This window comes from Crocodylus siamensis, chromosome 5 (assembly GCF_052110815.1).
Source record: "Crocodylus siamensis isolate JL-2025a chromosome 5, ASM5211081v1, whole genome shotgun sequence".
NCBI classification, from domain to species: Eukaryota; Metazoa; Chordata; order Crocodylia; family Crocodylidae; genus Crocodylus; species Crocodylus siamensis.
Genome location: NC_143399.1, coordinates 90,487,019 through 90,499,871, shown reverse-complemented (window position 1 = coordinate 90,499,871; position 12,853 = coordinate 90,487,019). Strand labels below are relative to the sequence as shown.

Here is a 12,853-nt window from a genome sequence, read left to right as displayed (position 1 = left end):
ATTTTGTTGTAAGTGTAGGAATCCTGCTCCAGATGCTTGAAGTGGGCATCCCAGTTGGCAGGATCAGAGTGGGTATGTTTGTAACATAGAGCTTGGCTGTAAATGATGGATCTAGTGGTGTACATGAAAGATGGAGGGAGCTGTAGCCATTGGCTGGCTTCTGATATAATGTGGTGGTGCTGTGCTAAGATTCACCATGGTATGTAGGAAATGAATTTGCTCTGTGGAGTATTCAGAAGTCAGTTTTGTGGAGGAATAGAACCTGTTACATGGGGGAATTTCTCTAGAGATTCCATCCCTGGCATCCACATGATATTATTGATGTATCTCAGGTATACCAGGATAAGCAAGCAATCACAAAGGAAACAGATTTTGAGATCTGTCATAAATATAATGGCATATTGCATGGGGACCATGCATGTGCCTGGGGCAGTACCATTTGTTTGTAGGTATAGTAGGTCTCAAAATCTGAAATCATTGTATATGAGGATAACGTGGGAGAGTAGGATGGAAACCAAAGCAATGTCATAATCAGGGTTTCCGTTTCCCATGGAAAAACAGAAGAAATGTGGATTTCCCCTTTTAACTGAGAAAAAGGCAGACTTTTAATTTTAACAGAGAAACACATGGATTTTGCACTTTTGCAAAGAGATCTATGCAGGCTGGCAGAATTCCAGCCTGAAAGGAGCTTCGGAGAGCAGCAGGAGGGTAGCAGTCAGGCAGGGGGTACCATGTGCATGTATATGCACATGGCCACCAGGTAGCCTGGAGAGAAGCTCCCATAAGTAAGTATGGTCTCCATAGCATGCTGTCTCCATAGCAACTGGGCAGGGGTGCGCAGTGGCTTGCGGGGCCCCGCGGAGATGTAGCAGGCATGACCCACCTTGCCTTGCCAGACCCTCCTCCCTCTTCCCCTCCCCCCCCCACAAGAGCCAGGAAAGCCTGTCACTGAAGCTCTTCCAGAAAAAGAAGGCAAAAAGAGCCCTGGACTTCACAGAGGTGCCGGACCATGAGCAAGTGGGGTGTGAGTACGGCAGGGGCACCAAAATAGATCAGGTTGTTCCTGTAGCACAACCACCTTCACCCTGCCCTAACCTAGAGGTGAGGTGAAGAAGAGGACCTGAGGGGGAACTGACTTCTCAGGCTTTCTCATTGGTCCGTTCCCAATCTGGGGACAGAGCCTTGAGAAGAAATAAAAGCCTGCATGCTGAGCACAAGGGTGGCTTCAACAAGGGATAATGAAGATGGGGCTGCAGAAGAACTGGTAGAGTTGACTGGCAGAGCAGAGCACTTGCCCCAGAAACGCTCTGCATCCCAGCCCCACTGTGAAAAGAGCTGCAGGGTCAGTGCACAGAGGGTCCAGAGAGTGGAAGGGACCTTGGTGGGTTCACAGGTCTATAACTCTGCACGAGGCAGGAGCCCTTGGTGCATGCATCAGTGCACAGGGCTGGTAGAGCTGAAGTGACTGCTGTGGCTACTTGAGGCGGTGTGGATCCCCACCCCGGCACGAGACAGGAGCCCTTGGTTCATGGATTGGTGCACAGGGCTGGTAGAGCTGAAAGGACTGCCATGGCTGCACAACCCAAGTGTTGGTCTACAGCTCAAGGGCAGAAGCCCTCGGTGCATGGAGCAGTGCACAGAACTGGAGAGCTGATGGGATGCTGTGGCTGCATGAGGCAGCATAGGTCCCCATTCCTGCATGAGGCAGGCACCCCTTTGGTGCATAGGGTAATGTATGGGGCTGAGAGAGGGCTGACAGACCTGGGGGCTGCACGAGGCAGCTCAGGCCTTTCTGCAGCAAGTGGCAACCAGACAAGTCAACCACCCTAGTAAGGAAAGACTCCTTGCAGCAAACCCAAAGATAGAGATGAGCCTAGCCCACCAAAGCTGCTGGGAAGTTGTTGGCTGGAGGGGAAGAGAAGGGGATTTCCACAGAGGTGGAGGGGCTCTCCCCATTTAGGTCACTAGGGGGAAGCCGTCTGAAGGGGAGGGGGACAATCCACCCTTGGGTGTAGAGAGAAACCAAGGGTCCGGGTGATGGTGTTCCTTTAAGGTAACAGGTCCCTCCCTCTGGCACCATTTCTTCTTTGGGTACAGCTGCTGTGCCATTGTTGTGTTTTGGTTCCTTGTGTTGTTGGGATTTCTGTTGTATCAGAGAATTTGCAACTTTTTATCAGAGAAACCAGGATTCCTGGTTATAATCAAAGGTAATGTTCTTTATTTCTTGTAATCCATCTTCATAGGCAATGTTGGTCTGACATCCATGATAGCTAGTATGATGTTCTCTGGAAGCTTCTTAATAGATTCTTGAGGAATTTCTTGAGGAACTTTGTAGTGTCTTCCAAGTCACTGGCAGCTCCAGTAGTATACAAGAATAAGGCCAGGAATAGGATACAGGGATAGCATAGGACCTTTGGCTGTACACAGAATAGTGGTCCACTTTGGCTCTACACAAAATAGGTCAAAATAAAGCCCTTATTATTTACGATGAGATCAGCAAAGCAGGTTAAAAATTGTAGCAAAAATTACTAGATGTCAAGTGTTCCTCACTAACTACTTTGTATGTCTGTTTCTAGCACATGGCAAGTGAGAGATAAATCAGTATTATTTAAGTGTTTCATTATAGGGTATAACTTGATATAATTTTATATAAGTGTCCATACTGGAGTGAGACTCAGGTCATCCAGCTATCATGCAGACTTTGTATATAACTTTGGGCTGGCATTAGATCTGTTCAAGGGTGCTGTGGGGTGTTAGCACTGTTAGGTGTGCAAATATAATTCGTCTGATAAACCCAGATATTTCAAATAGGAATCCATAGGGTTGAAAACATTCTGATCTGAGTTCTTCGCAACAGAAAAAACTGTTCTATTGTTTTTTCATGATAAAAAAGAGTGAAAATCAAGAGCTGGGATTCCTTGAGTCTAATGATCTTGAGGGGTACCTTGAGAGGTGTTCAAGTCTAATGGCAGGTGCCTTAAGTTTAAAAAAATTGAGAGTCATTGGTATAGGTTGTCATCTATCCAGCCACGGCTCTGTCTCTTACCATGCGTTTTGTTCAGCAAAATGGGGCTCTTGAGTAAGGCCTTGAGATACTAATCAAAATAATATATTTAATGAATGATTTTCACCTTCCCACAAATTTCAGAGTAAAGATCTTTAGAGAAAAATATTTGACAAGTCTGGCCTATGAATGGGTACTTCCTGTTCTATGCTTTTGTATGAGATTGCAGCACAATGTTAAACAGCTGCTGTGTTCCAACTTTGAAACGGTTGTATTTCAGCAGTAGATAAAGTGGTCCCTGTGAAAAGTTTGTTTTCACTTTAAATTTGTGAGGCAGCATGCCTGGGGATCCCAGGGAACAGCGGGTTCTACAGAAACATAAATTATTGCTGCTGTTCTCTTGCTCTTGTCTGTTATGTGATGTTGTAGTTGAGCCTCTGAGTGTTTACCAATAAGTGCTTGTGTTAATACACATACACGCGCAAAACAGACAATGCACTAGGGAGTGCATTTCTTTGATCTGAAGGTGGAAAGCAATCTAAGTCCATCTTGTTTTTCAGTAAGTTGACAGGTGAGTAGATGACTTAAGAGTATGCCACACAGCCTAAATAAATATAATCTATTAAAGCAATAACTTCAGGTTCAGATTCTTTGCCATGCAGATTTATCAGGAACAGGAGTCCAGTATCTGACACAATGCTGAGTGCATTTAAACTTCCAAAACAGTAATTAACGAAATGGGAAAGGATGAGGAAACAGGTCATTTGCTACCAACATAAAAGTTGAAGATGAATCAAAAATGTATTTTCTCCCACAATATAACAACACTAGGGTGGGATTAGCTTTGAGCTTGATTAGAGCAAAGACATGGGGATGTTCAAACAGTCATCACAATAAAAGAGTGTTTATTTTTATTAGATTTTTCTAATACATCAATACATTTCAGGGTTTGTATCTTAGGAGAAGTAATGGGATAGGTGTCATAGCTCATACCACAGTAAATCTCATCAAGTCATCAAAGTAATGGGTAGAAATGGGTGCACAGTGTTACAAGGGTAAACGTTTCAACATCTGTTATCTATCTTTAACCCACCAACCTGAACCACATCAAATGTGATACTAAATGCAGTGTTTAATTCTTGGATTGCAGCTTTAATGTTTCGTGAGCATTTGAAAACTGAAAAGTTAGTCCATAGGAACATGCAAATAGCTCTGTTTTATTTAATCCTTCAAACAGGTGAATTTTTGTGGCAACCCAGAGCTACCTTGACTTGCACTGTATGAAGAGAGTGTGTTGGATTGTAAACCCTGGTACTTTAATGATTTCCATGGTGTGGACACTGGACAGTCACCTTGCTGGGGCCACATGACCCCAGTTATCTTCCTGCCTAGAGTGGTGGGGAGGGGGAGGGGGAGGGGGCTGGACCTGATGATCTGTAAGGTCCCTTCCAAGCCCTAACAATCTATGAATCTGAGAGCAGAATCTGTTCCTAATCAGGAAAATCAGAATCTGATTTTCCACGTAGCAAGGGGTTTATGTAGAGCTTTGCACAGAATCAAGGCTTAAGTTTGTAAAAACTTAGTGTTGCTTCTCCTACAACTTTAGTTACCAGTGTGAGCTTGTGCTAAAATTGCTAGGTTTATTGTGAAGGGCAGTAGATAATTTTTTCTTTAAAATTGGAAGACAATTGATAATTTATTTTTGAGTTAGCTAAAACAAAAAGTTACTGTTTTCACTAGTTCAAAATACTTCTTGAGTAACAAAGGACTTATTTTTCAGATAGCTCTAATTTAGGGTATGGTTTCTGCATAATTTTTTGCAATTTTGCCATCCAATATTTGGGTACAGGCAAACTGAAAGATGTTTTAAAGTCTGTTTTACTGGTTAACACTCTTCAAAGCACAATTACGTCATAAATTGTGCAGATTAATGAAGTTATACTGGAAATGTATTAGTTATTCTACAGTATGACAAAAATGTCATATAGACAGCATCTTCATTAAAACTTATGTTATATTAATGAACTTGAGACATGCCTGCAAATCTAATCATGTAGACATTTGCAGATGTACACATCTGCACATGTGCGAACACACACATATAATTATCAAAAAAGAGAGGGGCTGAAGTCATGTGCTGCTCAGTGCAGTAGAATGAGCTTATATTTGTTGGGCTTAATTGTAATATTTTCCACCAGTGCATAAGGCTGAGGGAGATAAGAAAGACATAGAAAGTCTCTTTTCTAAGTGCAACCAGGAAATCAAACCCTCTCTGTTGTGTTCAGTGCATCACCTTATAAGTGAAACAACTTTTTAACTCATCAGTCTACAAACCGTTGACTTGATGCCTCTCCTCTGGACTGTGCAACAGAAGTATATCTACGTGTCCAGCTAACTTGCTTATGTTCTGCAAACATCTGCAACAGTTAACTTGCAAGCTCTATGCATTCTAAGCAGCGGCAGAGTGAGTACCATGAAATGAATCTTCCCCTTGCATTGAGAAATCATTTGGAGCCAGCAAAATATCTGTAACAAAGAACTTACAAGCCTAAACCTCTGCTTTCCCTTGCTGTGCCAACTAGATCATAACTTAGTCATGAGTGTCTATGCCCTGAATACGCTCAAGCAAATAATAAATATGGAGTAGCATTGTGGGTTTAGGTAAATTAAACAAAGGCAAGATTTACCTCACAACCTGGAAAGAACACTGTATTTGTATTTCTTCTTAAAGAAAAATGATAAAGTTGCCCTCTATATTATTCCTGGGATAGCTCGTTAAGAGCTTGTGATTCATGGCTCGGCATAGTTGGGGGTGGCAAACTTTAAAATCTGACTTTGCTTCTTCTAACTACTTTCTGTGTCTTCTTTGACAGTATTCCTCAATTCCCTAATTTCCCCCCCCGCCTTATTCACTGTCCTCTTTTAAAATAAAAAGCATTTTGCTGATTATATTAAGAGAGTCACAGTAATGACTCAAGCTGTATTAGAAAAAGTTGTGATTATAGTTCAAATATGCTCATTGATATAGTTGAAACACGGCAATCTTCTCCTTCATATTTTTGTTAAGGTACAATAAATCTTAGTATTTCTTGAGATTCCTTGAAATATTATGGCATGTTGATTTGGGTGTGAGCAGGAGAGCACATATTTTAACTCTCTCCTTTTCTTTCAGATTTTATGAACTATTCCATACAAGTCTCCGTGCATTTTTGTTGCATTTATAGAGAAAAACCCCGACAGTCAGTAGTGTGTGCATATTTCCCATGGTAATAAACAAAAGTCAGATTAGCAGATAAACTACCTGCTTATATATCAAAGATACTGACTTTAAATACTTTTGACATTCTGTTTTTGATATGAACTTTTTAATACTATTTTTTCTTAGTGTCATTTGGTCTCAAGGGAATATGAAGGTGTTTAGAGCTGTGTATAATCAGAGCCTGTGGTTGGATAACTAGAGTTTTCAGATGTGTGTAGACAAAATGAGAGGCATGTGTACACAACACTTTAAAGTTGGCTAAATGCTTTTGCACCACTTTAATGATGTCAGTGTTTGCACAGCTCAGTGTCGTATTGCGAATGAATTTTAGCCGCTGTAAGAAATTCGGTGGCATAATGCACCTTAAATGACTTGGGGCGCAGCAAACTAAAGCTCCTTCAAGGAGTTTTAGTTTGCTGCCCTACAGCCACAGAGTGAAGCACTGGACTCCATGCAGCTCAATGGCTCTGCAGGAAACCCTTCAGGCAGCCTGGCAGTAGCCCGGGAAAACAGCTCCACCCAAGAAAAGTGGCAAGCCTGATTTTTTTTTTTTCCACCCTGGAGTCTGCTTGCCTGCCTGAGCTGTAGGGGGGCTTGGGGCTTCCCTCCACAGCTGTGGTGCCTCTGGGACCACTCGAGCCGGATGCCTGCAGGCAGGTGTGGGTGTGCCTATTCCACAAGAAAACTTACATTAAGTAAATGTGTTAATATACTCTTATTCTCAAAGGCATGAGCACAAATATATGAGCTTATTTGCAATAGGCAAAAAACCTTCACTTTTCTCTCTCAATATGCTGCTCACTGAATTCCACAAACTAACTAGGCCCTGTCTGTTTGGTCCAATCTTAATCTTGCAATTTCCCATGACCTCTTCTGGTGACAGGAGGGATGTAAATTTAGGTAACTCCCTCACTGGGGAATCCCTGGCAGGGGATCTCAAATATAGCAAACTAATGACTTGCCAAATACCCATGTCACCCCCTACTTCCTCTGCCACAGCCACTGAAGGGCGGGCACTCCAGGCTCATTGTATCTGAAAAACAAAACAGGTATATTAAGGATCTTACTGTATTCAAATGGAACATCTTTCCCACAGATTATTGCAGTGCCCCTAACAACTGGTGCTGTGAGGGGCATTGTGTCTAGGACTCCTTGGCTTAGAAGTCCCTACTACATCTTGGACTCACCCTTGAAGAGGTTCAGTTCCTTGGCCAATGTGGATGAATGAGGGCTGTTTTAGATTTACCCATGTAGGGAAGCTAGCACTAGTGTTAGTGCACACACATATGGCTTTTGCTTACTGAGCAAGAACAGAAGATCTGTGTCTGGCCCTGGGCTGGTGAGTGCAAAGTTGGAGAGAGCTACCTGGATATTCCTATCCATGTGCGCCTCTGTGGAAGGTCAGATCAGTCTGGTCCCGATAATGATCTAAAACAGTGGGAGTGAAGACTAATTTGTGCCCTCTCATCAGTCCAGAGTCCCCAGGTAAAGAGATTGATCAGAGCTAAATCTAGTTTAATCCAGTCTTTTGGGAAGGGCAGAAGCCCTTGTTTGTGAAACTGCTCTTCTGCCAATTTCCACTTTTATGTTTGACCTATTATTTCATTCTATCATATTTTCTAGCACTTGAAAAATGTGTGGGATCTAATCAATACTGTGAAAATACATTGGAAGAAGGAGCATTTTAAGTTAATGGCTCAGTGATCCAAAATGCTTGGTAAATGACTGTTACAAGAATTAACAAAGCCAGATTTTCTGTTCAGAACACTCTTATTTTTCATGGGTCCCCTTAACAGCCTTTGATTCTTAACATTTTGCCTGACAGATTCCAGCAAGTCTTCAGTCTATGATTTGATAATCATACAATGCCTCAGATAAGAAAAGAGGAAATATTTACTTTTAAAGTTTAGTGGGGGGAAAAATCTGTGCTAGTTCAAACTGTCTAGTTGAATGCATGAGTCCTCCCATTTTTGCCATTTCTTAATTGCAGGTAGCTGGGGACCTTGTTAGCCAATTACATCTGGACACCCACATTGACAAACTGGTGAGGACATACAGTGGTGGCACAAGGAGGAAACTATCTGCAGCTCTGGCTTTGGTTGGCAAACCACAAATACTTTTACTGGTAAGCCATGTCAACACCCTCATTGCTTCAGAAGCACATGCAAATTCAGTTCACTTTTTTCATTATTTTTCAGGCTACTTTACTTATTTCTGCTTCTGAAGCAACTCCAGGGAGAAAGTGACACAAAAGCAGCGTAGTTGTCTTTTCAGCTCTCTGAATAAATATATTTTACTTTGCATTCCAATGATCTTGGATTAGAATTCAAAGCTGGCTTCTAGTTTATGATTTCGTACATAGGCTATAATACAATTGTTACTTCTCTAGGTCAGCCTGAGCATGTAATTTTTTTAACATATATTTCTTCACAAAAAAAGAGAAATAGGATGTATTATGCAACATGTTAGAATGTGTCGTATATTTTTCTCCCCATTTTTGTGTTCCATACCAGAAAAGTAAACCTGAAAATATCATTCTGTATGGCTTCATCTGCCATAGAGATATCGGTACTGGTTATGTTCATATATTCATAGGTTGTAGGGTCAGAAGGGACATCCGTGGGCCATCTAGTTTGACCCCCTGCCCCTGGCAGGCAAGAAAAGGGTCACCAAACCTGGGGTCATGTGAACCCAGCCAGGTGCCTAGCCAGTCTCCTCTTGAAGACCCCCAAGGATGGGGCAAGCACCACCTCCCTTGGAAGCCCATTCCAGAGCCTGGCAACCCTGACTGTGAAGAACTTTTTGCTAATTGCTTCCCCTAGTAATTCCTCCAATCATACATCTGACCAGGCATTGTGGGGATCTTCCCTTCTCTCTGTCTGTGGGTAGGGGTTCAGCCCTTGTTGGGCTCCAGCCCATCTTAATTTAATCAGGGCCCTGACCCTCTCCTAGGCCTTCTGCTCTTGTTGCAGAAATTGCTATGGTTCATTTCTCGGGAGGCGAAGAACTCTTAGTCATAGACACACTCCATTAGTACCACAAAAGGTATATATTTGCAAATAGGGTCAGAGTGAAGACAAAAGACCACCCTCTGCCCCCGGGGAACACTTCTCAGCAGGCTTTATTCCCTTTCTCCTGAGCACGTGTGCAGAAGCAGGAACTCTTACATCTCATTTCCGGTTCATACAAACATATATGAAATGACATCACGTCATCCGTCGCATGTGCATTATAATTAACTACTTAAGTATGCGGGGCGGATAGACTTATATGCATTAGCTAATTGCGCCTGCTCAGAAAGTACTTTAGGTTACAAAAAGTTCAAACCTTCTCTGCCCTCAAGGACAGGACCATTAAAAATTGCAATTTACTCTTATCTGCATGAGAACGCTAAGGAGTATATGCTTTACTGTAACAAAGAGATAGATAGTAAATTTGCAGAACAAAGAGAGAGTGATACCTTAATACAAAGAGCCCTTAGTAGCTTCTCCTCCAACCTCCCCCTCCCACCAGGGAGAGCTGACAGCTGTGCTGTTCTAACAACACTATTGATAATGCATTTTCAATAATATTTCTAACACTCTGAAGCCAACAAAAGCCATACAAAAAAAGGAAACAAAAAAATATGGGGAAAATGGCAGGGTGATGGGTATTCTGCTCTTTGGCCTCTGTGCCTCCTCTCATCTGCTCTGGTGTACCACCTGTTGTTTCAAAAATGATCAGAGAAGAAAGTAAAAGGAACAAAAAGCAGAGCCATATCAGCCTCTTATAAACAGTCATAGAATCATAGAAAATTAGGGTTTGAAGAGACCTCAGGAGGTCAACTAGTCAACCCCCCTGCTCAAAGTAGGACCATCCCCAACTAGATCATCACAGCTAAGGCTTTGTCGAGTTGGGTCTTAAAAACCTCAAGGATAGAGATTTTACAGCCTCTGCTTGGTCCTGGTGTCTCCCTCAGGCCCTTCCTGGGCCAACACACTAAGTCCCCCAGGGGTCTTGTGGAGTTAACGTGAACGGCCCTTAGCTCTCTGTATACCCCCCACTTGAGGGTCCTCCCAAAGCACCAACAAAAAAGAGAGCCCTTAGTACTTCCTCTATGCTTGCTCCTTCTCTCTATTGAGAAAGTTTCCTACTCTCAGGCAGCAGCAATCCTGGCCACAAGTGAGTTCCCTTTTGCCTCCCTGAAGAGCTCCATCTCCCTTCACTATTGGGGTCAGCCTCCCCCATCTGTCCTAAGCAGAATTTATAGCTGTCAATCACTCCTGTCTGGCCAGCTGACCAGCTTTCCTGTTCCCCTGATCAGGTTTCCAGGTGTGCCTAAGCTTTCTCCCCTCTTGTCCTGGGTTCAGCAGTCATCTGACTGCAGGCTAGGCTTTGAAAGGGTGAGTCCAGAGCCCGGCATCTCCCCTCTGGAGGTCCCTGCTCCCACCTATGGCAAGCTTCTTGACCCCTCCTGTCTAGCTGGGTGTCTGTCCTGGTAGCTGAAATCTCCTCCACTCTGGCCACACTGGCAGGGTCTTGATTTGCAGTTTGTAATCCTTTCCCCCCTGCAGGTTACAAAGGTTCAGGGATTAAAGGGGCCATGCTGACTTTCCTTCCCAGGCCCTCTCTTCTCCATAACAGGGTTTGGGTCCTCTGTTACACCCCCACCCTATAGCTGGGAAGTCATAGTAGCTGGGAGAGCACAGAACTTGTGATTTTCCAGCCTTGGGGGTGTGTGGGGCTCCCCTGTGGCTGAGATATCATAGCAGCTGCAGTCTCCAAGCTACGGGGGTGTATGGGGCCCTCTGCAGCTGGGATCCCTGTCAATTGGGAGCTGCCAGGCTTGGGGTGCACGTGCCCCAACCAGCTGAGAGCTCTGACAAGTTGACAGGGCTTCCAACCATGAGGCCTCCTGGCCACACATCCAATTAATGGTGTAATAGAAAGCAACTACAAAGTTATTACATATAGTCTAGTCCTCTTTTTATCATGCTATTAATTGATTAAATATGTGGCTGAGTCATTATTTAAGACATGATTAACTGGTTAATCACACCTGAAGTGTAATGTGTAGATGGGGCCTCTGATGTGCAAAATGTCACCTGTTTGTTTCTCACCCCAGTTTTGCTGTTGCATGTGTATCAAGGCCTGTGAAGATGTACTGATATAGGTGCTAGCACTGTTGCAACTAGGAGAAGAACTTGGCCTAAGAGGGATTGGAGCTCTATGTTACAAACACAAGCAAGTTTTACTTTTTAGGTTTTAGATTTAAAACAGAAGAAGTAAATGTGGTTTCATCTAATAAACAAGCAGGAAACAGTTCAGGTTATCCCTGCACACAGTTCCTCAAATGCTCCTGTCTTCTCAACTATGTGTCCTTAGTTCTCATTGTCAAAGGACTTTTTTTTATAGGTAGAATTTCCATGCAACTTCTGCAGATTTAGGAGGCACTAGGGTGTGTTGTGCAAGGTTTAAACCAGGATATTCTGCTTGAGGAAAGCCATTGAGAATCAGGGAGCACTGTCTCAGTTTCATTTGGCTGAGTGCAGCTTCAAACTGAGTAACATTTGGAAGGGAAGATCTTTGTTAGATTAAAATGATGAACTACCGCTTAAGAGAATTGCACAGGCAAAAATTGTATCTTCTCTGCTATTCTTCATGAGCCAATGATAAAAGTTCATGAGAAGGCATGGAAGGTTAGTCTAGTGGTATCCAGAGAAGGACAAGGAACTACTTTTTTTTTTTTTGTTTCTTCTCATATTGTGCCCATCACCATGATAAACAGGTTCAACTAGAGGAAATGACATTTCCTACAATCTCCCTTTCTGTCTTGAGGCAGAACTAAATAAGCAAATGTGTCTCAACCATACAGAAATGTCACTGGGAGGCCATATACTCCCTGGAGCAGAGAAGAAAAGAGCAGTCCTAATGTGTCACACACATGAACAGAGGTGGGTTAAGCTAAAGTTGCGCATGCCACCAATGTGTCTGAATTGGTGTGCATTCCTAGAACTAGATATATTTTCCTTCTTCTAGTTTTATATCACTGGATCACTTATAGGTTGGATGGTTTTACTTATATTTTTAGCTTAGGTTGGTTGAATTGGCAAAAGGAGGAGGTATCTTAAGTCAAAGCCGTTCCTGATCTCAGAAGATGCTCCCACTGTTATTTAATCTCTTTATGACAGCCTGCCACTGCAGGTAGCCATTTCAATTTGCCTCTAACTGTGAGGCATACACCATCTCATGTGTAATGTCAAGAAGAAAATCCACACTTTTAAATAACTCAAATGCTTCGAAAGATGCATACATACCAGTGTTTTGGGAAGGATTTTTAAAAGGGTTTATTTATCAAGAATTTCAAAGGCTTTTCTGTACTAAAGTGACTTGAAAATAGTGCCAATTTACCCTGCCCCTGTTTATATTCAGATTTTTTTAGGGTGTAGAAATGGAACATGCTTGTTTTATTTGGCCCTTGCTTTTTACACCTGTCATCTATAGAGAGCTGAGAAGGCAACTGTAAGAGACTGAGCTGGATTCTCTTTCTGCTTGTGGCCTTTGTAACTAAGTGACAATCAGGTTTTAGGCAGCACACTGCGAATGCTGAG

At 42.8% G+C, this 12,853-nt stretch overlaps 1 protein-coding gene across 1 annotated transcript in view; it reads left to right on the top strand.

Annotated features, from left to right (window-relative positions):
• Window positions 1-12,853, top strand: part of ABCA13 (ATP binding cassette subfamily A member 13) — a 377,080-nt gene that overhangs the window by 329,374 nt on the left and 34,853 nt on the right. The window contains 1 exon segment of the mRNA XM_090049781.1: window positions 8,258-8,388. Within this exon segment, the coding sequence (XP_089905907.1) occupies window positions 8,258-8,388 (131 nt within the window).